At 58.4% G+C, this 23,798-nt stretch overlaps 3 protein-coding genes across 3 annotated transcripts in view; 1 reads left to right on the top strand and 2 right to left on the bottom strand.

The window, feature by feature from the left end:
* Nucleotides 1-15,632, top strand: part of NCLIV_047990 (conserved hypothetical protein) — a gene marked incomplete at both ends in the record, with an annotated part of 37,002 nt that extends 21,370 nt beyond the window's left edge. The window contains 13 exons of the mRNA XM_003884350.1: nt 138-402; nt 541-3,134; nt 3,658-3,948; nt 4,240-6,610; nt 7,514-7,765; nt 8,324-8,479; nt 9,022-9,194; nt 9,731-10,028; nt 10,454-10,600; nt 11,256-12,431; nt 13,243-13,575; nt 14,217-14,912; nt 15,243-15,632. Coding sequence (XP_003884399.1) covers nt 138-402; nt 541-3,134; nt 3,658-3,948; nt 4,240-6,610; nt 7,514-7,765; nt 8,324-8,479; nt 9,022-9,194; nt 9,731-10,028; nt 10,454-10,600; nt 11,256-12,431; nt 13,243-13,575; nt 14,217-14,912; nt 15,243-15,632 — 9,142 coding nt within the window. The remainder of the gene's footprint in view (nt 1-137; nt 403-540; nt 3,135-3,657; nt 3,949-4,239; nt 6,611-7,513; nt 7,766-8,323; nt 8,480-9,021; nt 9,195-9,730; nt 10,029-10,453; nt 10,601-11,255; nt 12,432-13,242; nt 13,576-14,216; nt 14,913-15,242) is intronic.
* A 1,180-nt stretch (nt 15,633-16,812) lies between these two features.
* On the bottom strand, nt 16,813-17,835 carry NCLIV_047980 (conserved hypothetical protein; the record flags this gene model as incomplete). The annotated part of the gene is made up of 2 exons (XM_003884349.1): nt 16,813-16,963; nt 17,276-17,835. The coding sequence occupies 2 exons, from the start codon at nt 17,833-17,835 to the stop codon at nt 16,813-16,815; spliced, it is 711 nt and encodes a 236-aa protein (XP_003884398.1).
* A 3,873-nt stretch (nt 17,836-21,708) lies between these two features.
* Nucleotides 21,709-23,506, bottom strand: NCLIV_047970 (conserved hypothetical protein; the record flags this gene model as incomplete). The annotated part of the gene is made up of 2 exons (XM_003884348.1): nt 21,709-22,444; nt 22,905-23,506. 2 exons carry the CDS (start codon nt 23,504-23,506, stop codon nt 21,709-21,711), a joined length of 1,338 nt encoding a protein of 445 aa, XP_003884397.1.
* Between the last annotated feature and the right edge of the window lie 292 nt (nt 23,507-23,798).

The raw sequence follows: 23,798 nt of genomic DNA, 5'->3' as shown, positions 1-23,798 counted from the left end.
TCGATTTCCCCCGCTCTCTTTTATGCTGACGCTTTCCTCTCTCGTAGTCTTTACCCCAGTTTCCTTCTCTTCTGTTTCTCTCTGAGCTTTTCGTTCTCGATGTCGTGTTTTTCCCTGTCCTCGCTATGCGTGCTCAGATCGGCGGCTCTCGCGCCCTTGCACGAGGCCGCAGCGTCGCTCATCTTCTCTCTCCTTCCGTTCTTCCCTGAGGACCACCCTCCGCTGGTTGCCTGTCTCTCCGAAATGGCTGCGGCGGCTGACGCGCTCACCAGATCGCTCGCGTCTTCTGAACGGCCTGTCTCTCTCGCCGCTGTCTCCTCCGCCCCTGTCTCCTCGCCCGCCGCCACGCGCTTCCTCCTACTCCACTTCGACATCTGCGCGTGGCTCTACAGTCACAGAGAGGTAAGCGACGCGCCGTGCCGGAGAAGCCAGCCCCGGCGAGAAGCAGGGAGGGGAAAATCTCAACTCAGTGCCGCGCGCGAAAGAGCACGCAGATGTGGGCCTTGACCGGGACACGTACCCTTTTTTGTCGCTTTTCAGAGCTACGCAAACAGCGCGTATGTGCGCGACGTCCTCGTTCGCCAAATCCCCCTTCCGGACCTGCAACGCCGCCAGAGAAGGTTCTTTTTCAGCCCGCGCCGCCAAAGGCTTCCTGTGCTTCCAACCGCGCCTCTCGAACGCGCAACGGAACTGCTTTCTCACTTCCTCTCTCCAGTCTCGTCTGCCTCCATGGTTCCGCTCCTCGCCGACGCGATCGCGACGGCGCCTCAGGCATTTGCCCGCGGTGTACGTACACCCGCCGGCGACGCCGGAGGGGCTGTTGAGGTGCAAAATCTCGCTTCCCTTTTCGCTCCTTTCGGCTCGTATTTTCCTTTCAAAAATGCATCCAATGCCCCGTTTTCAAATCCTACGGCGACCGCTGCAGAGCCGCTGCAAGATCGAGGCTCTCGGTTTCCCCGCCTCCTGCCTCTTCCTGCTCCGCCTCAGGCCTGGGCACGTGGAACGCCCCACAGCGCCCGCCTGCGCGCCGAAGTGGGGCGCGTCGTTCACACCCTATATCTCCTCCAGAGACTCACGCTGTCTCGCTTCGACAAAGAAGAGATGCATGCACGCGTCGGCCAAGCGGCTCCAGCACACCTGCCCTCCTCGGCGGCATCTGCGCCAGGTGCGAGGCGCCGCAGCGGACAGAAAACACCCATGGCCGGCCTTCTTCTCACTCTATCCGCGGCTCTGCCTGCGGTCCTAGACGGCCACTTCCCCGCGGTGGTCCCGCCAGGCCCCGGATCACCTTTTCAGTACCGCGGATCCCTTTTAGCGGACGTGTCTGAGGATTCTGCCGACGGGGCAAGACGCGCTGACGAGGCGAGAGATGGGGCGGAAGGCAGGGAGGTAGGCGCGGCTGAGGGGGCGAGGACAGGAGAAAACCTGGAGGGGGTTTCGCCGTTCCAGAAGCGACGGATTGATCGCGACAACCATCCAGTGGATGGGCAACACGCGTCAATCGCACTGACCCGTTTGCTCGGCGCCTCGCTGAACTTGCGAGAAGAAACGCCGGTGAAGATGCGCCGAGTTCCGACCGTGAACGGCGACAGCCCGGCCTTCTCGGCGCGGGGTCACGGACCGCGACGCGGTGTACGTACACCCCAAGAGCTGGCACTTTTCCCGCCAGTCACTTGGCAAGACGTTTCCGGATTTCGTGAGTCCGCGTCATCGGGTTCCGTTCGGCCTTCCTTCTCCCGGCTCTCTGAAGCCGTCGCCAGTCCGTTTCCCGATCCCTCGCTCTTGGGCGCTTCCTCGGCTTCGTCGTCTCTGGACTCGCGATCCACTTGGCAATTCTCCCACGATGTTCCCGGAGCTTGCGTCGCGAAGGCAACTGCCATCGCGAAGCAGGTGCGTCTGTCGCTCGCGCGGCGCCGCGCCGCAGACCGCAGAGAGGCGCAAAGACGCGGCGAGGGAGTCTCGGTTTGCCTTATTCTGCCCTCGCTCGCGATGCGCACAAGGCGCGCACAGGGAGCCTTCGCGTCGACTGTCCACGCCGACGATGATGCACTTGTCTTTCGGGTGTCTGTCGAGGACGTGCTCGACTGCGTCGGATGGATGTGCCGCCTCGACTCGGGATTTGCTTCGCAGTTCGCTCTGGACGCGCTGCGAGGTCTATACGAGGCCGCCGTCTCCCCGACAGCTGGTGCTTCGGCACTGGCGGCGGCAGAGGCCTTCGAAGGGAGTGTCGGCCGAGCTCTGGACCTCTGTGGAAGAGCGTTCGCCTCCTGCCACGGCTCACTCCTCTCCCTGCTTTTGCAGCTCGCCTGTGAATTCAGGCCCTCTGCGATGTCGCGCTGTCTCTCGCCGTCTGCCGTCTTCGCGTCAGCGGTGTCTGCCGGAGGCCAAGGCGAGAGACACGAGAGCAGGGAGCTTCTCAGCAGCGGTCTCCGCCTGCTCAGTCAGTGCGTGGCATGTTCGCTCGAGGTCTGGCTTCGACGCAGGCTCCAGGATCTGCATGTGTTTTGGTCTGATGGTGGAACCGCGCGAAGCACTGGACGCGGCGACCGTCCGCCGAAGAAAGGCGGGGAAGGCCGGAGGCGCGAGGACGTTTTCGACAACTTTGGCGGTTTCGAGTCCCTTCTGGACACTCAGGGAGAGGCCGTGCGAAGCCGCATTTGCGCAGAGGCGGGCGCGCACATTCGGAGACTCGCCAAGCCGCTCATTCTCACTTTTCGGCTGTCGAGACACCTGGCAGACGACCCCGGAAGGGACTCGGAGGGGGTGTATCGACACCAGACGCAGGCGCTGTTGCGATTTCTGATAGATGAAGGCGTCTTCCGACGGCTCGTTCGCCAGGCGCTCGAATCGTGGGCAGCCGGACAGGTCGAGGAAGGAGAGAAGATGATGAGGAACCTGTACGCAGTTCCAGAGAGGCGCCTGCTGCGCTCTGTGGAGGTGGACGAAGAGAGCGAAGAGAGCGATGAAGAGGGAGAACGGAAGCGAGAGAGGTCTGTGGAGGACACCGAGGATGACGCCAGGCGCGTTGACGAGCTCGGTGAAAGGCTTCGAGGCGGCGACGACAACGCAGGAGACGAAGAAGCGGCGTGGCTTCTGCGGGAAGTGCATGTGGCCAGCCTGCAACGGCTCGCCAGGTGAGCCTCCTCGAGCTGCGGAACGCGGATGAACAGTTGAAGCGACGACTCCAAAAAACAGACAATGCCACCGGAGAAAGAACTTATAGAAGGCAACCGCTACGCGGCACCTGCTGGGGTGTGCATACACCTGCGAGCGGGTACACTGGGAACCGAGCACGCCCTTTGTGTGCTGGGCGTGAACGTCAGTGTGTTTTTATCTCGCAGTCGAGGGAACAATTTGTAAGAGGCGACGTTAGTTGTGAAGCAGGAGGAACTTCAAATCTAGAGAATGTGAACACCCTCTACGGAGCTCGCTTGAGTGAGCAGGCGATAGAGTCGAGAGACGGCGTCAATGAAAAGACAACCGCGCGTGATCGCCAAACCGCAGCGCATGTCCATGAAGACACGCGACGGGTGATACTTTCTGTTTGCGCGACATCCGTCCCTCTTTCTGCATCCACTTCCGCTGCATCTGTATGGACCTCCACGCATCCTCATCCTTCCCTTCTGTCTTTGCCGCTGCACTTTTCCCCTCTCGCAGGTGGGAAGACATCTTTGATCTGTACACTGCGAAAGCTGTCGGCTGCCTGCGTGCGGCGAAGAGTGCCTTCGACGATTCTTCCTTTTCTCCGCCTTCTGTTGGGGAGGAAGCCTGGCGCGCGAGACATTGTGAAACGGACAAAAGAGACGACCGTCAGCTTTCTTCGCTGTCTCCTCACGGCGCCCTACACCTGCTTAGGGTGGCAGATGCTGCGCCTGTGCGCGCAGCCTTGTTTGTTGAACTTCTTCAAAATCGCAGCGATGCCTCGGCGTGCCTCGACGACCTCAGCAGGTAACATGAGAGAAAGGACAGGCAAGAAAAGGACGATGCAAGTTTTAAACTTGCATCACCTCTTAGGGCATTTGAATGGACGGAAACGAAGAGACAGCCGAGTGCTTGAATTGACGGTACCGGGGGTCGGTGGGACCATCTCAACCTTGGGGCGAAGGCTCGCTGGGCGGCAAAAAGCGTGTGTCGATCTCCTTTCGTTCTGGATCCTTTGCATCTCCCCCAGCGTGTGTACATACACTGAGACACGTGATGCTTCCGATTGAATGTTTCTTGTCTTTCCCTCGTCTTCAGCCTCCTCCTGGACATGCGCGAGCAGGACATCGCTTCGTTGATCGGCGCCGAGAACGGCCTCAGCGATCGCGCGTCTCCCTTTGTGGGCGTTTCCCTTCGACAGTCGCCTCGGCTTCTTCTTCTACTCGCGATGCATCTTCTCCAGCAGCGCTCGGGGATTCCTCCTTCCTGTCGACTGTGTCTCTCGGAACGCCTCCCCACCGCGCTCCTCCCGGTCCTCGCCGAAGCATTTCCGTCCCCCTGGCGCGGGGCTGTCGCCGCTTCTTCCCTCGCTCTTCTTCGCCTCGCGCGCGACGCCGAACGGCTTCTTCTCGCCTTCTCGTCCTCTGCAGTGTCGCCGTTTCTTCCCGGGATTTGGTCCCTCGTGGGGACACCTGTTCTCGCGGCTCGGCGCCCTCCTGCCGCCGCGCTGTCTCCGCTCGCCCTCTGTCTTTCCCACGTCTTTTCTCCGTTTGTGGCAGACTCGCCGGCGTCGGCCGCCTCGCGATCCCCGCTCGGTGCGCTGCTTTCCTTCCAGCGTGGACCCGATCTGTCGCCTCGAAGCGGATCGCTCGGCCTCGCCGATTTATGTGACCAGACGCTGGCGGTTGTTTCGTGTCTCCAGGCGCTTCGCGTCGAAGAGGCGCAAGACAGAGACTTCACGCGAGACGCGACGCGGGCTGGGGACGCGCGGAACAGCCGATCCCGATCCGAGGCGAGAAGGCGACATCAGCTTCATACAGAAAAGGGGGAAGAAGAACTGGAAGCGAAAGAAGAAAGGGGAGACGGGAGTCCTCCCTCGCTCGTTTCTTCGTGTCTTGCTTTCGTTACTGCATGCGCGGCGACTTCTGCGGCGAGACGCCTCGCGTGGGGAGGGTACCTCGAGGCGAGCAGTGAGATGATGAAGGCGAGTTTGCACAAGCAGAGAGAGCGGGTGGCGGCGATCGACGAGGCAGAGACGCGCGCGGTCGCAGAGCCGAGACAGCGGGGCTCCGAGCCTCCAAACAGTTGCCTGTTCGCTTCCGCTTCCTGGGTCGATCCTGGCGCCTTCCAAACAATCATTGAAATGAAGTTGCAGGAAGTTGCACAAACTGGAGATGTGCGGAAAGCCGGTCACATCGTCCGCCTGTGTCGCGCAGAGCTTGCTCGCGACCACCGGATGTCGGGCGAGAGAGACGAACGGGATTTTCTGAGTTTCTTTCTCTCTGCGCACCAGCGAAGCGTGTGGAACGCAGATCGCATGTTTCGCATCCACAAGCTGCTCGTGCGCGCGCGAGAGATGACCCTAACCTTTGAGGCAAACCGCGTCTTTGGGAGCTGCGCAGAAGGGCGAGTGACGCCGCGGCGCCTCGCGTCGAGTGTGTGGACACCCTGCTGGCGCGAGGCGCTCAGTCTGCGGCAAAGAGCAGAGGCGCCTGCAGCACATGCAGGCGGGGAGGGCGATGCACGCGATGAATCAACAGGCGAAGGAGAAAGTAGAGACGAGAGGGGCGAGGAACGGGCGTGGCCAGAGACTGCGGAGCAGTTTCATCACTCAATGTCGCGATGCGGCGTGAAGTGTGACGCTCGACTTCAAGCAGAAAGGGTGCACGAGGCGTACTGGGAAGTTGCTCGCGTAGCGCAGGCGCTTCTGAGTTTCAGACAGCGGCAAGAAGAAAAGCAAAAGACCAACAGCGACAGAAACGCGTGTGATGGCGGCGCCGACGCCGGGGAAGATGCGACACAGAAAGACGAAGAGCTCTGGGACCATGTAGAGGAGGAGTTTTGCTTGTCGGTGCTCCGGCTGTTGAAAGAAGACGTCTCGTCCTCGCCATTTTCGCGAAAGGCGCGTGAAGCCTTTCCAGCGGTTCTCTTTCTTCTCGCGCGCGCTTCAGAGCCCTCCGCCTCGTGGGCTGTATCGCCGGCGTCTCCTGCGGTCTCCGCGCGCTCCAGAGCTCCGCGGGTCCACGACGGGAGCGAAGCGGAAGCGAAGATCACCGAGGGAGAAGAAGCAAAGGACGAAAGGCAGCGCGAGACGAAGAACGTCAAAGGAGAGAGAGAAGAGACCGACGACGACATGGAAGAGCGCGCACAGGGAGATCGGCGGTGGGGAGTCGAGGGCCCGCGCGAGGAGATAAAGGAGGCGCGTGCGGATTCGGAACAGCTGCGGGGCCAGGGAGCAGCGGGAAGGAGAGAGGGAAAAGACGACACTCGAGAGCGACGCCTCGAGGCGTTTTTTTTTACCTGCCGGCGCCTGCTTTCTCAAGTACCTTGCTGGACGCTCTTGGCCGTGCTGGAGCCTGCGCTCGCTTTCCTCGCGACAGACAAACGGGGCCTCTTCAGAGAGTGTCTTTTTCCCCTCCTGCTGAAGACTGCATGCGCCTACCCACAGACCGTTGTCTACCCTTTGATGGTAAGGCAAAGAAACGGAGAGACATCAACGAAGCGTCGGGAGCGAAGTTCTGGAAGAGGGGGAAACGTCGGGGAGACGGGGGAAGCCGCACGTACAGTTGAGGTGCCGGAGCGCTTCCCTACGGAACGAGCGAGAGGACAAGGTGCTCGTGTTTGAAACGAGATTTTGGAGGTATCTCCTTTCGCTGATTGCGCGAATGGTTCGTAAAGGCGATGCCGCAGCCGTTGGTCGTTTCTGTTAGAGCTGTTTTTTTGAGTTGGTGTCTATTGCACTAAATCGTTCCTAAACGCATTTTAGCAGTGGAAAGTGTCGCGCGCGTTCCTTCATAGCTACACTTTGAACAGGAGACCGAGATAGAGGCTGGACGAAGGAACAAAGCGAAAGGGGGTTACGAGAGGCGCAGTCGAGAACGCACGTTTTTTAGAGGTTCCCGAATCATCCGCATGGCGGCGTGTCTGTCGATCTCTTTTCTGCATTCTCCCTCCCTTCCTGGCCACTTTGTTCTGGTCCTTCCTGTCCACCTTCAACTCTCGCTCCCTGGCCTGCCTCGTTTCCGGGTCCCGTTTCTCTTCTCGCTCTTGTGTGCGAGTGTCTCCCCACTTTCCCGGCCTTTCTGTCGCTTCCCTGCTCCCGCCCCTCCACAACTATGCGCTTCCGTCCGTTGAGTTGCCCCGCGTTCAGGTTGCCGTCGAGGCTCAAGAGCTGCGGTGCCGACCCTGGTCCTCATCGGTTTGTTTTCCTCTTTCGCCGCCTACCTCTTCCTCGCGTTCATCTTCTTCCGGGCATTCCTCTTCTCCGTCGTTTTCCCGGCCTTCATCGTCTTCTTCAGCCTCTTCACCACGGTGTCGGGAAAACGCCGAGGCGAGAAAAAGTGCGTTGTGCTTGTCTCGTCTTCTCGCCGAGGCGACAGCGCGCGCGCCTCTCGCGCCTCTGTTTGTTGCCGCCGCCGACCTTCTCCAGCAGCCAGGGCGGAGAGCTGAGCAGCGGCTTCTTCTCCCGTTCCTTTCTCTGCTGCGCTCCGAAGTCGCCAAAGCGAGGCGAGCAGCCGCTGAAGACAAAAACGAGGAAAAGGCGCGACAACACGCGAAGCAAAAGGGGAGGAACGAGACGGCCCGCAGACGTGCCGACGGCGAGGAGGCGACGCTCGCGACAGAGGTGCGCGTGGGACGGAGACAAGAGGAAAACGAGAAGGAAGAAACGGTGACGACCTCCGAGTCGCCAGATCGTTACTCACCAAACCGAGATCCCCGCTACAAATGCCTTTTAAAGACCACGCGAAGTCACCAAACATTCGCATACACACACGGACGGCGTCCGTCCATGTCTGTGTCCGTAGCTTCTCTTCATACGCCGCTGAGCTGCATTCGTCGTCAAAACCGATTTCAACTTTCGGCCTTTTCACACTTCCTCGCCCTGTGACGCCTGAGGTTTCTGCAGCATTTCACAGATCTTCTCGCTCTCCCTGAGCGCTCGTCTCCCGCTGCTGGCTGTGGTCACTCATGCGCCTCCTGCCTTATTTTCGGCGTTATTGACTCCTTCGCTTTCTCACCGTTTCCCGCTCATTCGCCTCTTCCTTCCACAGAGCATCTTTTCTGCTTGCCGCGCTCGTCTTTTCCTAGGCTCTCGCGCGGGTCTAATCGGCGTATCGCCTCCTCTCTTTCGCGCATGCACTCTAGCTCCGATCTTGCTGTCCAATTCTCTCTTTCTTCGCAGATGGAGTCTCCGCCGCGTGTTTCCCGAGCGGGTCGCCGTGCGCTGCGCAGCCTCTGGAGGCAGGCGACCGACGACGCCATTCTCCAGGAGCATCACGCTCTCCTCGGCGATCGCATTGGAACCTTCCACAGGCACTTTGCCGCCAAAATGAAAGCTGTGGGCCACGTAGACGTTCGGCATCCGGCACGTGAATTCTGTATTTCAAAGCGACTTCTCTATATCATTTGTGTGTGTGCATGCATATATATATATATATCCAGACACGTACAAAGATATATATATATATATATATACAGACACGTCCAAAGATATATATATATATATATATATATATATATGGGTTGACGGAGCATGCATCTACATGGCAGCAGATATGCGTATCGAAGTTTGTCGGTGTGATGGGTGGTGACGGATGCTTCGGAGGAACCTGGACATGCAGAGCATCCGCTTCTCGCAACTCTCTGGCCGTTGTCTCTGTGTCTGCGTCTGGTCAGACGATTCTGAGCCTCCTCAGCATTCCTCAGCAACCTGAGGCTTCTACGCCCACCTCCGGGTTTCCGTCGCGCGCACCTGCATCCTCCTCTTCGTCTGGGTCATCCTCTTCATCTTCATCTTTTCTCCCCTCGTCACCTTCCTCTCCTTCCGCTTCCCCGGCAGGTGTTGCTTCGAGAACTTTTTTCGAGCTTTCGATTTCCCAGTTGGAGAGTTTTCCCCTCGCGCAGCTCCAGCGGTTCTTTTCCAGCTTGCGGCGGGCGGTCGACGAGGCGCAGAGCGCCGTCTTCTCTTCTTTGGATTCGGCGGAATCGAAACGGCGACGCCGCGCCGGGGGCGTGTCGGAGCGTCTGCGTGACTTGTGCATCTGGCTAGATGAGTAGGTGAAGACACCGAACGAAAACATCGCCGACCCATCCATGCGGCGCCAACTGACTCTTGTTCAAGAACAGGGGAGTGATGGGCGTGTACGCACGCATGAAAACCTTGGTTGTCTGTGTCTCATAACTCGGCTGTCCATACACTCCGCTCGCACTGCTAGAATCTCCCGAGGTCTGTCGCGAGGGCCTCTGAGGACGGGAGAGGCCGGCCGTGGTTTTACCAGACACGCGCGAGTTGGAGGTTTTCTGCGCCTGGAAGGCGAGCGGGGAAAAAGATTGACGCTTGGATCTCAAGAATCGAAAAGGCCAAAGCGCATGCACGAAGGAGAGGAGCAAATCGCAGAGACGACGGGGCCGTGCTTTGCGCTCTCTGGCTTTTCAAAATGTGACAAAGCGCCGGACGCGACGGCTGGTGCCAGCCCCGCGGCGCCCGAAAATCGCCGGGGAAACAATGCATTAGCGCCGAGACTCCGTCTGTCTTCACTTATTCTGTGTCACTGTGTCTCTTGCTATCTCTTCTTGCTCCCTCTCGCAGATACGACGGACACAGCCTCGGCCTCAGCGGTCTCTCCTGGTCGCCCTCGCCGGCGGCCTCGGACCCGGTCGTCACTCCTTCTCCGTCCGCGCTTCTGCACGATTATTCTTCGTCCTCCTCGCCTTCTCCAGCTGCCCGCCTGACCCTCGGCGCCTCTCCTCCAGGTTCCTCGTTTGTCGCTCCCCGCGCTCTTCCACCGACTTCGCGATTCTCCCTCGCGGTGCCGGGGCAGTTCGCAGGCGCGGCAGGCGAGCGGCGAGTCGAGGAGACAGTCTCCGTCGTTAATTTCCTCCCGGAAGTGAGCAGGCGCCGGCAGAAGAGTCCCGAAGAAGGCAAAATGAGAAAGGATTTTGTCGGGAACCTAGAGTCAGAAATAGATGCTCAAGTACCGGCTCTGGTGCACAGAACAATCCATATTTTTCCTTCTTGCGCGGTTTGGACCTACTTTGTTCTTCAACGCGTTAGTAAAACTGTCCTTGCATTCCAGATTGTTCCGTTCCATTCATGAGATCACGGTGGAGAGAAGGAACGATCCTGGCCTCCATGGACGGAAACCGGCGGCGAGAAAAGAGAAAGGGACAGAGGAGACAATGAAGAGATGTGGGCCTTATCAGTGGTTCAGAACGCTGTTGAAAGAGAGAGAGGCACGGAGGCGGAGAAAGAGACAGAGTCTTGAAACTCAGCGGGCGCTTTTCTCGCTTCTCTGTGGCGCTGGCTTTGCAGGTTTTTGTTCTTCGCTCCAAGCAAAGTCCGTGTCGCCTTTCGATTCTCGGCTCCAACGGGAAAATGTTTCGCTTCCTGTGCAAAAGTGGAGAAGATCTGCGCGTGGACCTCCGAGTCCAGTCTCTCCTTCGATCTCTCAAATGCCTGGTAAACTCTCTCTGCGCCTTCTCGAGCACCTCAACTCGAAACCGCAGAAAGCCACAAACACGTTGGCTCATATACACATCTTCTCGAAAGCGATTTTGCAATGAAACAAGCAAACAGGAATACGTACCTAAACATCCGTCTGCATGTATGTAAAAATGTACACGTAGATGTAGATGTGTTTGCTTTTTCAGCTGTGTCCCAGCAGGTAGGCAAACACGCACGATGTATTTGTTTTTCATTTTTGTGGTCCTGCGTATTCGCGCTTGAACACACGTGCAGCTCTGTGGTTGGCTGAACCTCTCTGCCATGCAGCTTTTGGCAGCGTTCGCTGTCTCCACTGCGAAACGTGCCGGCTGTTTCGCGAGGCCAGCAGCGCCTTTTGACGCCTCGAGCTCTTCGTTTAGCGTCTCCCCTCTCTCCAGATGCGTAGCCGTTTCGTGTTTTCGTCTCTTTCGTGTTCCTCTTGACCGGAGTCTTCTCTTTCTCCTTCTCCCTCCCGGCGCTCCTCCGCGAGCGCCTTTTGCCACGGCGGCACTTGTCTCGCGTCGGGTTCTTCCTGTTTGCTGACGTGTTCCTCTCCTCCTCTCGACTTCTCGTTCAAAATGAGGTTTCCCGTCCTGTTTTGTTTTCTTCTTTCCTCTTGCCTCCGCCGCAGGCTCTCACTTCCCGTCTCGCTCCGGACCTCGCCTCCCCCCCCTCACCTGTCTCCGCTTCGCCGGCTGTCTCTCGCTCCCCTCCGTCCGCTTCTCTCGTCTCTCCTGCCACCGTCTCTCCATGCGCGGCCTCGCCGTTCTCTCTCTTGCGCACCTACGCCGTCGTCCCGCTCTCGGTTCGCCACGGGCTGCTGGAGTGGATCTCCTGCACGCGGACACTCAAGCACGTCGTCGAGGCGTTTTCCGCTGCCTTCCTCGCGGCAGAAGGCGACCGAGAAAGGCCGAGCCGGCCTCGCCCGTGTCTCCAACTCGCCGCCGCCTCAAGACGCTTTCGCCGCTTTCTCGACGGCCTTGCGCGCGATGCTGAGGCGCGAGAGAGCCGCACGCGAGAGACTGCACGCCAACGAGGAGGTCGGGAGACGGAGCGAGGGGATGCGCCAGGAGAGCGGCCGTTCGGCGAGGAGACGGGACGGATCCGGAGAACAGCAAAACGGCTGCGAGGCCCATACGAGAAGCGGACGTGCGAGGAGGAATCGGACGAGGAGAAGCCGTCAAGCAGAAAGAGGCCGGAACGGGATGCAGACGGCAAATGCGACGAGGATCGCTCGCCACGAAGCGCCAAAGACCGGAACAACACGTCGGAGGCGGAGGCGGCGTCAGCGAAGGACGTGCAGTTACGAGGCATCCACGGCTCGCCGGACGCCTCCCGAGAAGCGTGCGCGAAAGGCGATGCATGCGCGAATCACGCGCCCCGCGAAAAAACCGAAGAAACCGCGTTTCTCCACGACAGAGAAAATCCTCAAGACGAGGCGACCCTGGACGCCTCGCCGATCGCCCAACTGTGGGCTGACGTGTATCGACAGCCGGCGTCGGTGATTGAGGCTGTGTTTCTCGACTGCGTGCAGCTCTCAGACACCCCTGCTGGCGCCGGCGTGACCAGTAGGGCGAGGCCTTTTGCGCAGTCTGCTCTGAAGGATTCCGAACGATTTCACAGTTTCGTTCCACCTTGCCATGCGCTCACGGCCTGTCTCGCAGCCCTCGCAGGAACTGCCTCAGAGTTTTTTCTTCTTCGAGGAAAATTTGCTGCTGGCCTCGCCGCCGGAAGCGCGGCCGGCTACATCCTTGGCATCGGCGACCGACACCTGGAAAACTGGCTCCTCGATTTCAGTTGCGGGGAAGTAAGAAACAGGGAGAAGCAAACGAACGGGAACAGGAGAGACGGAAGTGCAAAGAACCGAAAGAAAGAGGGGCGAGGGAAAGGAAGACGACTCAAAGGATATCACGGAACAGATACCATCGTTCATCCAGGGCTCAGTCGAGCCTATATAGGAATCGGAACCCGGGACACAGGACTGTGGAGCTAAAAGTCTGGGGATGAACCGACAACGATCGAAATCGCACTTGCTCGCGGCACTGTTTGTCTCTAACTTCCTCGTCGGTCGTGCGCACCCTCTTCAACAACGTCTTGGGGCCTTCCCACGTTGCCTCCCACCCCGTGTCTCCGTTTTGTGCCGTCTGGGGGAATTCTGCGCCTGTGGCCGTAGATTTCCTATAGCGGCCGCTTTTCCCCTTTTTGCCACGGCCTCCCCGTCGGCTTTCGCGTCTCTCGGATGTGCCGTTCTGCATCCTCCTGTTGTGCCCGTGGGTCTGTGTCTTCGCTTTCCTTCTGCCTCTGTCCATGCCGACGAGCCTACCATCCTCTCCTCTCATATCTCCTTCTCCTTCTCTCTCAAAGTCTCTTCATGCTGCGCTGTGTCTCCATCTCCGTATCCGTACCTCGTCCTCTGTCTCTCTTGTCTTCTGTCTCGTTTTCTCTCTCGTTTTCTGTCTGGGGTCTGTCTATCTCTGGTTTTCTGATCTTCTACTTTATATAGACAAAAAAAATTATAAATTATATTTATAAAAAATACAATAATAGATATTTTTTAATATTTTTACAATTTTAAAATATTTAAGTAAAGCTCTGGCTATCATCTCTGGTTGCCTCAGCTTATCCAGATCGACTTCGGGTACGCGTTTGACTCCGCGGTAACGGATCTTCCGGTCCCCGATCTGGTTCCGTTCCGTCTCTCCCCTGCGCTGCTCCACGCAGTCGCCCCGCCGGGCGCTGCCTCGTACCTCTTCAACTTCCTCTCGGTCCCCCCGCGAGACAGACGCGGGCACATCCCGAACTGGACGCCCCTGAACGGATGCGTCAAAGGCGCGCTCGGAGACTTCGGCGCTGCACTCGCGCATGCCCTGCGCGAAGTCCGCACAGCCACGTTCGCCCTCGAGGCTCTCGGCACCGTGCTTCTCAGGAACCCTCTTCTAGAATGGCATCAAGTAAGGATAAACGAACGCACAGACACCCAAAACGCTCCCATCATTATATCTATATATCTATATATATATATAGAGAGAGAGAGAGCGTTTTATAATTGTACAGATGTATTTCAGATATATATGTATATGTGTATATATCTGCGTGTGTATCTGTGCCTGTTCGTGTCGGTGTGGAGGGGTATATGCATTGTTTTGTAGGCCTTTTCACGTATCGGTAGAGAGGCAGAAACCGAGCTTGACTACGTACGTTTGGTGCATCTAGCCTGCCCCCGTCGTGTTCATCATGCGTGTACATCTCCATGCCAGTGTGCACGCAGACACGGGATCGAGCCGTCGCTTGACAAAGAGGGGCAAACACGCCTCAATATCCCTATCTAGAAAGTCGCCAGATGATGCGTATAGGTAACTTCGTCCACACCTGTGTGCAGATAGAGACAGCTGAAGAGAGAGAAATGCAAAGTGTATCCACAACACAAGTTGGTTTCCTTGTGTAAAAGGTTGGTCGCCGTGATGGAAGATGGTCACTCGCTCCTAGGTCGATTGGTGGGTTTTTCAGCGACTCGATCTTCGCTCTGAGATCTCTCACGTAACACTGTCCCCATTTTTTCGTTTCGTTTCGACGTCGTTGCCTTGGGTTTCAGGCGGCGGAATCGCGCGTTCGGCTGGGCGACGTGCAGAAAAACCCGAAACGCCTTTCTCCTCGCACGATCGCCCGAGGCGCGAAGCACACGGCCGATACAGAAGGGACGACGCGAAGCGTCAGTGAGGGACCCGCCGGGGACAGAAAGGAGACGACAGACGAAGCCCCGGCAGCACATAGAGGACAGAGCGAAGGGAGAGAAGAAAAGGAACGGACATGCCAGGCATCTCGTCGACCTCTGAGCGGTACGTTTTCTCTCTCCGGCTCTGTCGAAGCGACTTCTGGAACGCGGTCGAGTCGGGAGAGCCTCGCCGACGCAGCCTGCGATTTTTCTCTCCATCGCGGATGGTTCAAAAACAGCCGACGCGTACCACGGCATGCGCCCCGTCGTTTGAAGAGCAAAATGCATGAGGAGCATTCGGAAGAAAGCGAGGACGAGAGCGATGTGGAAACACCAACGCGTGAGAGCCGGGACGGGGCGAGAGTGGAGGACGACAGTGACAACGAGAAGAGGGAGGCGGTTGTTCCTGGCGACCAGGAAACGGAAACCGAAGGAGAGGAACAGGATGCAGAGGACGCTGGAGAGAGAGGAACAGTTGAGGCAGTCGCGGAGCGCCGCGTTTGGATCATGCGGCGAAAACTTCGTGGAGAGCATCCGTGCGCGATTCTCCGCGACCAGCTTCGAACCCACGTCCATGTAAGGCTGGGCAGAGCGAGAGGCAAAAGGAGATCACGAAAGCAAAAATTGTGTCAGCGTGTGTTTTGCCCCCACGTGGCAGTTGTTTCCATGCAGACCAGGTTCGCCTCGCGCCCCGTCTGGTTATGTTTTCTAACCACCCTCCAGCAAGCAGCCACACTCACCTCTCGCAGTCTCTTGGCCAGGAGCCCGCACGCCTTCTCTTTCTTCCTTCTCTCAGCCTGTGCGCTTGGTCCATTCGGTTTCTGGTCCGTTTCCTTTTGTCTCAATTCCCGTTTCCTGGGATGCCTTCTCGCGCTGTTCATTGGCCTTGCCGGGCTGTCTTCTCAGGTGTACGTACGCGCCGCAGTGGCAGATCAAACGTCGCCGCTTTCGGGAATCCTCTCAGGAGCCGAGCCGCTCCGACCTCGATTTTTTCTGTCTTTTCCCACGACCCGCGAGCGAGCACAGGCGGCGGAGGAAGGACGTCTCCGCGAGGGCGGCACTCGAATACCACAGCGCGGATATCGAGATCCAGAAAAACCACAAGAAGCCGGGGACGGGAAAGACCGCCTGAAGGCGCCGACGCCGAGGGAGAGAGAGGCGGAAACAACGACTGGGGAGGCTCAATCGCACAGTCCGTGTCTTAGTCCAGAAGAACAGGCGGTTTGTCTCCTTGATCTGGCTGTGGACCCGAATGTCCTCGGCCGTGCTTGGAGCGGCTCTCTTCCCTTCATCTAGGGTCACCTGGCCCATCTGTGTTTGAAGCGTCTGCAAGCGCGAGAGAGGCTCACGGTCCGATCGCTGGTGTTTCGGAGTCCTTTTCCCTTTCACCTTCCCGTTTGGAAATGCGGCTTCCAACGCCGAAACGTCTCCTCTCTCTTCGTTGCTTGTCTCTCTGTGTGGGCGCCGGCTATCTCAGTCTTTTTGAACATTTCTCGTTTCTTTGAAAAACTCGCTCAACGGTCAACAACCAGTCGCCGCTCTGCTGTCTGTCCTGCTGTGTTTCCCTCCGTTTCCTTCCACTATCGGCGTTTCCCTTGTCTCGCGACGTTTCATCTTCTCCATGTTCACTAAGACGCTCGCCGGGATTCTCTGAGCTCTCGTTCTGCCCCGCGTGTCTTCCGCGTCAGCAGAACGCACATGCGTCTCTCGTCTCGGAGAGACGCTGCTCTTCTGCGGTCAGCCGCCGCCGCGAAACGTTTCTTTTCTACACGTGTGTGCGGCCCCGCACCCCCGCAAGCCCGTCACTCTAGCAAGGGGAAACATCCCGTCAGCATCGCAGGAGTCACCGCCGGCTGTCGCCTGCCACGCTTCAGGAATGTGCTGCGCGTACAGCGAATAGCTGCTCGTGGTCTGTGCTCAAAGTGTCGGTGTTCACGTGAGTTCCAGGATCAAAACGCCCTCAATGCACAGCGCGGAGAAACGTGACTTCAGCGTGTGCCGGGAAGTCCGGAACCGATTGCAACCGGTTTCGCGACAAACGTCTGCAGGGTGATGGACGGAGACAAGGCGACACCTGCAACCAGGAAACGCCGGGTAGACGTGTCCAGTGATCCCCGCGAGGTCGTCGGCGTGCGCCGCGAGGAATTCGCACCTGTCAGAGCCACGGGGGAAGAGTTTTCACTCCTTTTGTTGTTCCACAAAATGCGGCGCGGTTCCGGAGAGGCGAATCTGAAGCGTGCCTGCTGTCAGCGCCCCTCTCCTGGAGAGAGGGAGGCGAGACAGAGACGCGGATGTGTGTGAAACAAAGGGTGAGAGAATCGAGCAAACAAGACAGACGGACGATAGAAAAAAAGCACCTGTCGAGAACGCACGGAAAGCCGTGTGCGTCGCCTTCTCGCCGTCTCTCTGCGTATTTCGGTCGACGAGAAGGTAACCTGAACTGTTTTCTTTAACGCGGGATGTCTTTCCTGCTTCGTCAGAGAGGGATGTTCTGTCTTCCGCAGTGGACGGCTTGCCACCGTTTGGCTTCTTTCTCTTCTTCCTGGCGTCTCTCGAGATGGAGAGCCTTCTTCTCGATTCGCCGCATGTTCGCCTCCACAAAGGGATTCACTCCGCCGTACGCTCGCCTATAAAGAGACACCGCACGAACGACAGTCAACGGCCACGGCTCGGAGCAGAGAACTCGACGCCGATGCAACGGGTTTTTGCGTTGAGGAGTAGCGATGAGCGCACGGACTCCTCATTCGCAAATCTGCATGTGCACCCTGTTTCTATACATAAACAGATGCATGCATCCAAGGCGAGGGAGTTAGCCAAGCCTCGTGGTGTACGCTCGCGACCCAGAAGTGTCTATCGGTGGAGACGATTGCGCGAACCGCACCCCTTCCCGAGAGGAGTGCACCAACTCAGAGCTTCGGGTCTGGAAAACTCGACGGTACCTGCTGACCACCAGGGCGGCAGCTTGCCGTTTGGCTTCGACAGAAGGATGGCCGATGTGCAGTTGCATCTCCATGTCCTCTTCCTGCTGGAGCTCATAGATGTCTTCCGCACATTCCCACCCCGGAGCGTACCAGTGCTTCCTCAGTTCGTTCACTTGCTCGATTTGCCGTCGCTTCTCCTCTTCTCGCTGCCGCGCAACAGCTGCGGAAGAAGCTGAGGAAGACGCCGCTGAGGAGGCCGAATCCGAGGCGGGAGCGTTTGGGTCCGTACGCGGCTCGGCGGCGGGGGACGCGCCTTCCCGTTTGTCTTTGTTTCCGCTCTCTTGTGACTTTTGCAGCTGGTAAAGCTGTTTCTGCTGCTGCTGGAGTAGGCGCAGCTGATGCTGGTGAAAGAGGCGTTGAGACGGCGCGCCTTGAGTCCCCGACGCGTTCTGGCCCGACGCGTTTTTGCCTTGCATAAACCGCAGGCGTCGAATGTTCTCGGAGAGGACTTTGCCTTTGTCTTCAGCCGAGGGGCTGCGCGAGGCGCCTGTGCGCCGCTCTTGGGTCTTTGCCTTCATCGTTGAAGCAGAAAGGGACGACACCGCAGAGAGAGGCCAGGATATCAGCGAACCCCTGATTGGGAGCGCGCTCCTTTCACACCGCAGAAAAAATGCTGGAAATACATGCAGACATCCGGTCGTTAGCGGCAGAAAAGCTGTGACGTGAGCATCGATTCACAGACCACACCCGCGGGAAAGCACAAACAGACATGTCAGCCTCTGGACGCCTCTCTGCACGGGAACCCCGCGAAAGTTGCCGCTAGAAGCTCTCATCCGAGATGAAGTCCACGAGCAGAAGAGCTGAGGTCGTCAGACCCCGCCGGTGGCCTTCTGTCCAGAGGTCGAGCGGCCTCCTGAAGTCGTCAGTTGCCGCAACGGCCTTTTTCTCCTCGGTGGGCGAGCCCAGTCGTTTCTCTTCGGGTTTCGCGGGCGATTCAACCTTGATAAACTGCGGAACGCTGAACAGTTCCAGGGAATTCAAATCGGACGGGGGAGCAAACGGTCAGCCTCGCTTGTCAAGAGGACAACCGCATGCACAGCTTCGTTGGCGAGGCGTTGCAGCCAAAAAGAAAACGCGCGCAAAAAAAGCGAATCGAGAGGGAAACGGCGAACCCGGTATGTCCGTGGGTAAACCCCCTGAAACGCACACAGGACACGGAGAGGAACGAAAGAGAAAAGACAACGGAAAGTGGAGTTTTTGACCGGAAAATAGCCTGCGGTTGCCGTTGTGCATGCAGTCGATGGGTCATACCTCGCTGAAGGGCGAAAAATCGTCAACTGCGGCGACGGAGACAAACCGCAAGGAAAGCAACAGCGCAGATGCACGCCTGGACGGGAAGAGTGAGTAAATAAGGTGAAGAAGTTCCTCGAGCGCCCAAGACGTCAGCGACTCAGATTCTCCGTTTTTCCGATCGAGGGAGCCTCGTGGGTGTGTGTGCCTACCTAATTTCTCAACAAGCTGTCACACGTCGACTTCGCTCGTAAGAAAAATAGACGTTTTCACCGTTGGCCCTGGTGTCAGTAAAGGCCGTTTCAAAGGCTTTCGCTTCTATCTCCGTCTTCGTCTCGGCAACAGCCCACGTGTTTCCTAGATCAGCTGATATCTTTCTTTGTGTTTCTTTTGGTCGCATTTTTTGACTGGGAGACGCCAACAGACGGAGATTCAAACTGGAGTCCGTTTCTCCTTTAGCAGGCAGAATAGTTGGCTTCGCCGAGAATTCGTGTTGACTTCACGTGCGAAAGCAGTGGCGACACATTAGCTCTGTCAGTGTCGATTCCTTCGAGGGTATCTAGCAGGTAGTCCGCAATTCGCTACCTCTCCCTCTTCTAAAAAAAAGGCTTCTAGATTGCCCCACGAAAGAGCTGAGCGTAGACGTGTTGCGCCACAGGCATGCCAGTTTGTTTCTGCGGTGTACACGCGCGTTTTTTCGGCGGTCTTGCACACTCTCGCTTCCACGCCTGTTCCCTCCTTTGGTCTCGACTCCAGGTGCGCTGCATTCTGTCGCACAACAACTCGACAGTTGGAGAACGCGCTAGACCTGGCGGTGTTCATGGGCCCACGCTTTGGCGGTTGCACAGAAATGCAGTGGAAGCGCGCGCATTGCCTCGACTCATGTGATGTGCGAAAAACGTTTTACTGTTCTGCGGGTTCTCGGGAAAATCCGGGGTACACGCGTTGACAATCAAGACCGCATTCGACACCACAGTCCTAAGTTTGTAGGTCCAAGTGTAGACCCCATCCCTCCCATGCACTGCCTCTCCGTTATGGAGCGGGTTCGCGCTCACTGACACGCAATATTGCAAACTCGGAACATATTTGAAAAGCAACGGGTGTGCACAGACCCGCAGTTTTTCACGCAGTATCACCGCCTTCAGAGGCATCCTTCCCACAGCTATTCAGCTCTCCCCGCCGGACTGCCGGGGCCTCCTCTCTCCTGTACATGCACCAAAGTTCGGACAAAACGAACGTTCCCGCAAAATCATCAGGCGACAGTGTATGTGTTTCATGAATCAAGGACGTGCGCGTGTTGGCGCGAGGGGCTAGGCAGGCACTAGAGAAACGCGGAGATGCCGCTGGGAATCAGGCGGCTTCTCAGAGCGGAGAGGTCTGAACCGTGATGAACACGAGCAATGACCGCTACAGCGAGCTCGCCAAACTGTGAAACATATCCGTGGGATCCCCCCCTCCCCCGCACACACACCACTGCGTCGAACACGACAGCCCCGTGCCGTCCAACATCAAGAAAAAAAGGCAGCGCCAAGTGTGATTTCCACATATCAGCATTGAGCGTTTCAAGGATCGTCAATCCCTGAAGACAAAGTTACATTACCGGCATCGTGTAGCGAAAGCTAGACATATGACAAACGGGGAACGGTTCGGACCAAAACAATTCTGAAACGACGTATGCGGCAAACCGCCGGCGCATCTACACAAACACTGGATACTTGCACGAGACCCTAGGATTGCCGACGGCTCGTCGCCAGGCACTGAACGACTCATCCTCTGTTTCGTGAGACACGCGAGGAGAGAAGTGAGTTTCGTTTCGTGAAAGGACGCGGATCTTTCCCACAACAGCTACCTTTTCGTTTCGAACGCACCCGCCCGACGCAACTGTAACTCCACTGCGTCGACAGGCGCGCACAACATTCCCCAGCCTCGTTTGCGAGCGCGGCCTCGGATTTGGACGTGCCAAAAAAACTCGACTCGGACAGGCGTTTGTCACACCTACAGACGAACTACCACAGGCGACGCTCGGTCCAGTGCCCACCGGTTGCATCGAATCTGCTGGCTCGGCGGGACACTGCAAACAGGGGTTCACTGAACGCTGTCGACAACGTACACTGACCTGGCGCCACGGGAAAAAAAAGTGTGTCTGGTACCTGAGAGTTGAGAGCACACACCGCTCTTTCAACTGCCTGGCGCATCTCTTCATTGGCCCCAGCGTGGTTCTCGGGGAAACAACACAATGCACTTTTTCTTCTACAAAGCGGGCACGACAGTCCCTTTCGACCCCCACGCGTGCTTCCCCCTGCGTGTTGGCCTTGTGACACACATGCGCACCGACCACTCAAAAGGTTTGGGCTGTTCCCCTCAAAACTGTGAGAGGCGGAGCGATCTCGGAAACCGATCGGCGCTTCAAATCCGGCGCTCGCGAGTTGCCTCGTTCCGTCGCGTCGAGCCTTCTGGGGTATACACCCTTCGGCAACGCGGGGCGTGGATACCCGGGGGTCATCCACGTGCACCACGGCAAAAAAGCACAAGTGCTGGACGGTCGCCTGTCGACAAAAACAAACACAGTAGGCGAGAAACTGCCTCGACCCACTTGACGAAACGTGCGACCCGGTTACCACCTTTCGGAACCTTCAGTACATCAAAGCTTGAGAATCGGCCTATAATACCCAGTACCATATTTTCCCTTTGGAAACGTTCGGCCAATTCAAGTGGAAAGAATGAACGCGCCATGAAATCACTAAAAGGACGTAGCGCTTCCGTTCGCGGAGGTTTTTGCATCTGCCCGCGCCGCAGGGCATGGATTCGTCCACGCACACGTTTTCGCGTCCCAGACGGGACACGGATCTCTACGCCGTCCCAAGCAGCCTGGCGCGCGCGCGCGCGATCCGCGACACACAAACACACATTTGAAGCGAGACCCGACGTTCCTGTACACCGGAGCGCCTGCTGACGGCTTCCTGCCTCGGCGCGCGCGCACTTTTGCTGGAGACCTCCAGGTCGCCTCGGCCGAACCGATTGTCTCTCCGTGTGCTCGAGACCCGCCCTTGTTGCGCAGCACAAGCGCGTGAACACCGCTGCAGAGCCGCCCGCTTGACTCCCGCGTACACCGCACCATCGCGCTTTCGCCTCGTCTCCGACGCCTGTCTCGGAAACCGACTTCACAAGTCCAGTTCCGTCACAAAGACTCGGAACCAGTGGTCCAGATTGAGGCGCATGCGGCACATCCCGCTGGTCAGGGCCGTCGCTTCCATGAGCGAAAAGCCGCACTCGCGAGCGACTGGGGCGAACCACGCAGGCATTGGGTCTCCGACGACCTCCCGCGAAGCGGTCGGACTGCGAGACACTTTTTCTTTGTAAAGCGTCGCCAGGAACGCCTTCACCAAGTGCGTTCCAAAGGTCCGTCTCCGGCGGACCCGCGTGATGAACACGCGTCTCAACCTCCACGGCGCAGGTGACGCTCCCGGAGCTGTCGCGTCCGGGGGCGTTTCCGCGTCTGCCCAGGCGTAGCCGACGAGGGCCTCGTTCCCCTCCGGAACCGCCGGGTCGGATTCGTCGACTGTGTTGCGAGAAGTGCCCAGCCGGCGCTTGAAGACGCCCAGCGCCCAAACGTCCTGCGTCGAAGTCTTTGCCAGCGCGCGTTCGTTCATCCACGCGAAACTCGGCGCGCAGCAGACGCCTTCGGCGCTGGAAGCCGGCGACTTGAGGTGGCCTCTCTCCAGCTGCGCATCCTCCGCTTCAGCGGCCGCGATCACTCTCACGTCCGCCGGTCTCAGCCGGCGCAGATGGAAACCGAAGGACGAAAAAAGCACGAACGATGGCAGGCACGCGTACTTGGGCTCGACGCAGTGGTGGTCCCAAGGAGTGTTGAAGGGAGGCGGAAGCAGGTCGTCGCGGCTGAACGGGTCACACCGCAGAAAACCTCGAAAATCAGACGCAACCGACAGGCGGCCCGGACTGCCTTGCACTCACGATGCACAGCACGAGCTAACGCGCGGAGCCTGCATGCACCAGCATGTAGTTGTGACTGCATGCAACGCGGCAGGGACACGCAGTTCCCCGGCGTAAACTCCCGCACGGGTTCGGTGGAGCTGCTCGACTGCAAAGACTCCCGCGCGCCGGACGAACGCGTGCACTCGGCTGAAAACGCCGACAACAAAGTAGGCCACACAGCCTCGAGCCCCAGGGTTTAGGGTACCCAAAGCAGAGGAGAGTCAGAGGCGGGAGAACGAAACCAGATGCACAGGCGTGAGGCGTCTCCGCCAGGTCGGAGTGAAAGGAAAGGAAAGCGGCGATCTCGCATGCACCAGCTGGAGAGGTCGCCGAAAAAAAGGGGTCAAAACCTTTTGGAGCTTACTTGCTAGGAACAAGGAAGACGCTGTCGACGACTGTCGTGAGGGGATTTCCGCGAACAGCCACGGTCAAGCAGTATCGCCCAGAGTCCAACAGGGACATATCGAAATCTGTGCCTTTTGATGACGGCGCAGCGCGTGTACCATTCAAAGACACTTCGTGTCGGTCCACGTGGCAGCCGGCGGCGGGCGGCCCACCCTCTGTTCCGTCTTCCGCACCGTCTGCCTTCTCCCCCTCTCGGCGGCGCTTCGCGCGTCGCTCCGCGGTTTCCTCTTCTCCGCAGCATGCGCCGAGGCGCTTCACAGCTCCACTCGTGTGCCTGTACACCACAGGTTCGCCGTCCTCCAACCGGTCGATTGTCGTGTAGTGCAACAGCAGCTTTTCCTTCTCAGCAAACGCTCTGGCTGCCTCCAGGAGCGCGTGTACCCGCCGTTCGCCTTTCCGGAAAATCTCTCCAACCTGCAAAAGAAAAGTCCACGCATGCAGCATGTTCGTGCCAGGCTCGCCTACGCGAAACGCATCGAGATCTGCCAACCGCTTTGGCTGCAGGGATGCACACAGGAAACGGATTGGAAGGCGCGTCGAGGCCGCCTTCGTCCACAACATTTCCAGTCGGCGCAGTTCGCCCCCTTCGCCGTCGCCCGCCAGACACCTCAGCTGCAGCTTGCCCTCCCACGCCTGCGAACCACACCCGGGCGTCTGCCTGAAGTCGGCCGAACTGCGCGTTTCTCCCACGGTTCCTCGCCGCCTCCAGATATGCTGGGGAAGCACTCTCACGTTCACCTCCCAGCTTCTCCGTCGCTTCCGCGCCCGCCTGTCTGCAGTTTCCGTCCGCCCTGCGCCGACGCGACACCACCGCGCGTCTCGCGTTTCCCGCTCCGTCGCGGCGGGCCGGGCG

This window comes from Neospora caninum, chromosome X (assembly GCF_000208865.1).
Source record: "Neospora caninum Liverpool complete genome, chromosome X".
NCBI classification, from domain to species: Eukaryota; Apicomplexa; class Conoidasida; order Eucoccidiorida; family Sarcocystidae; genus Neospora; species Neospora caninum.
Note: the sequence above shows the minus strand (reverse complement) of the source record. Positions and strands in the feature narration are given on the sequence as shown.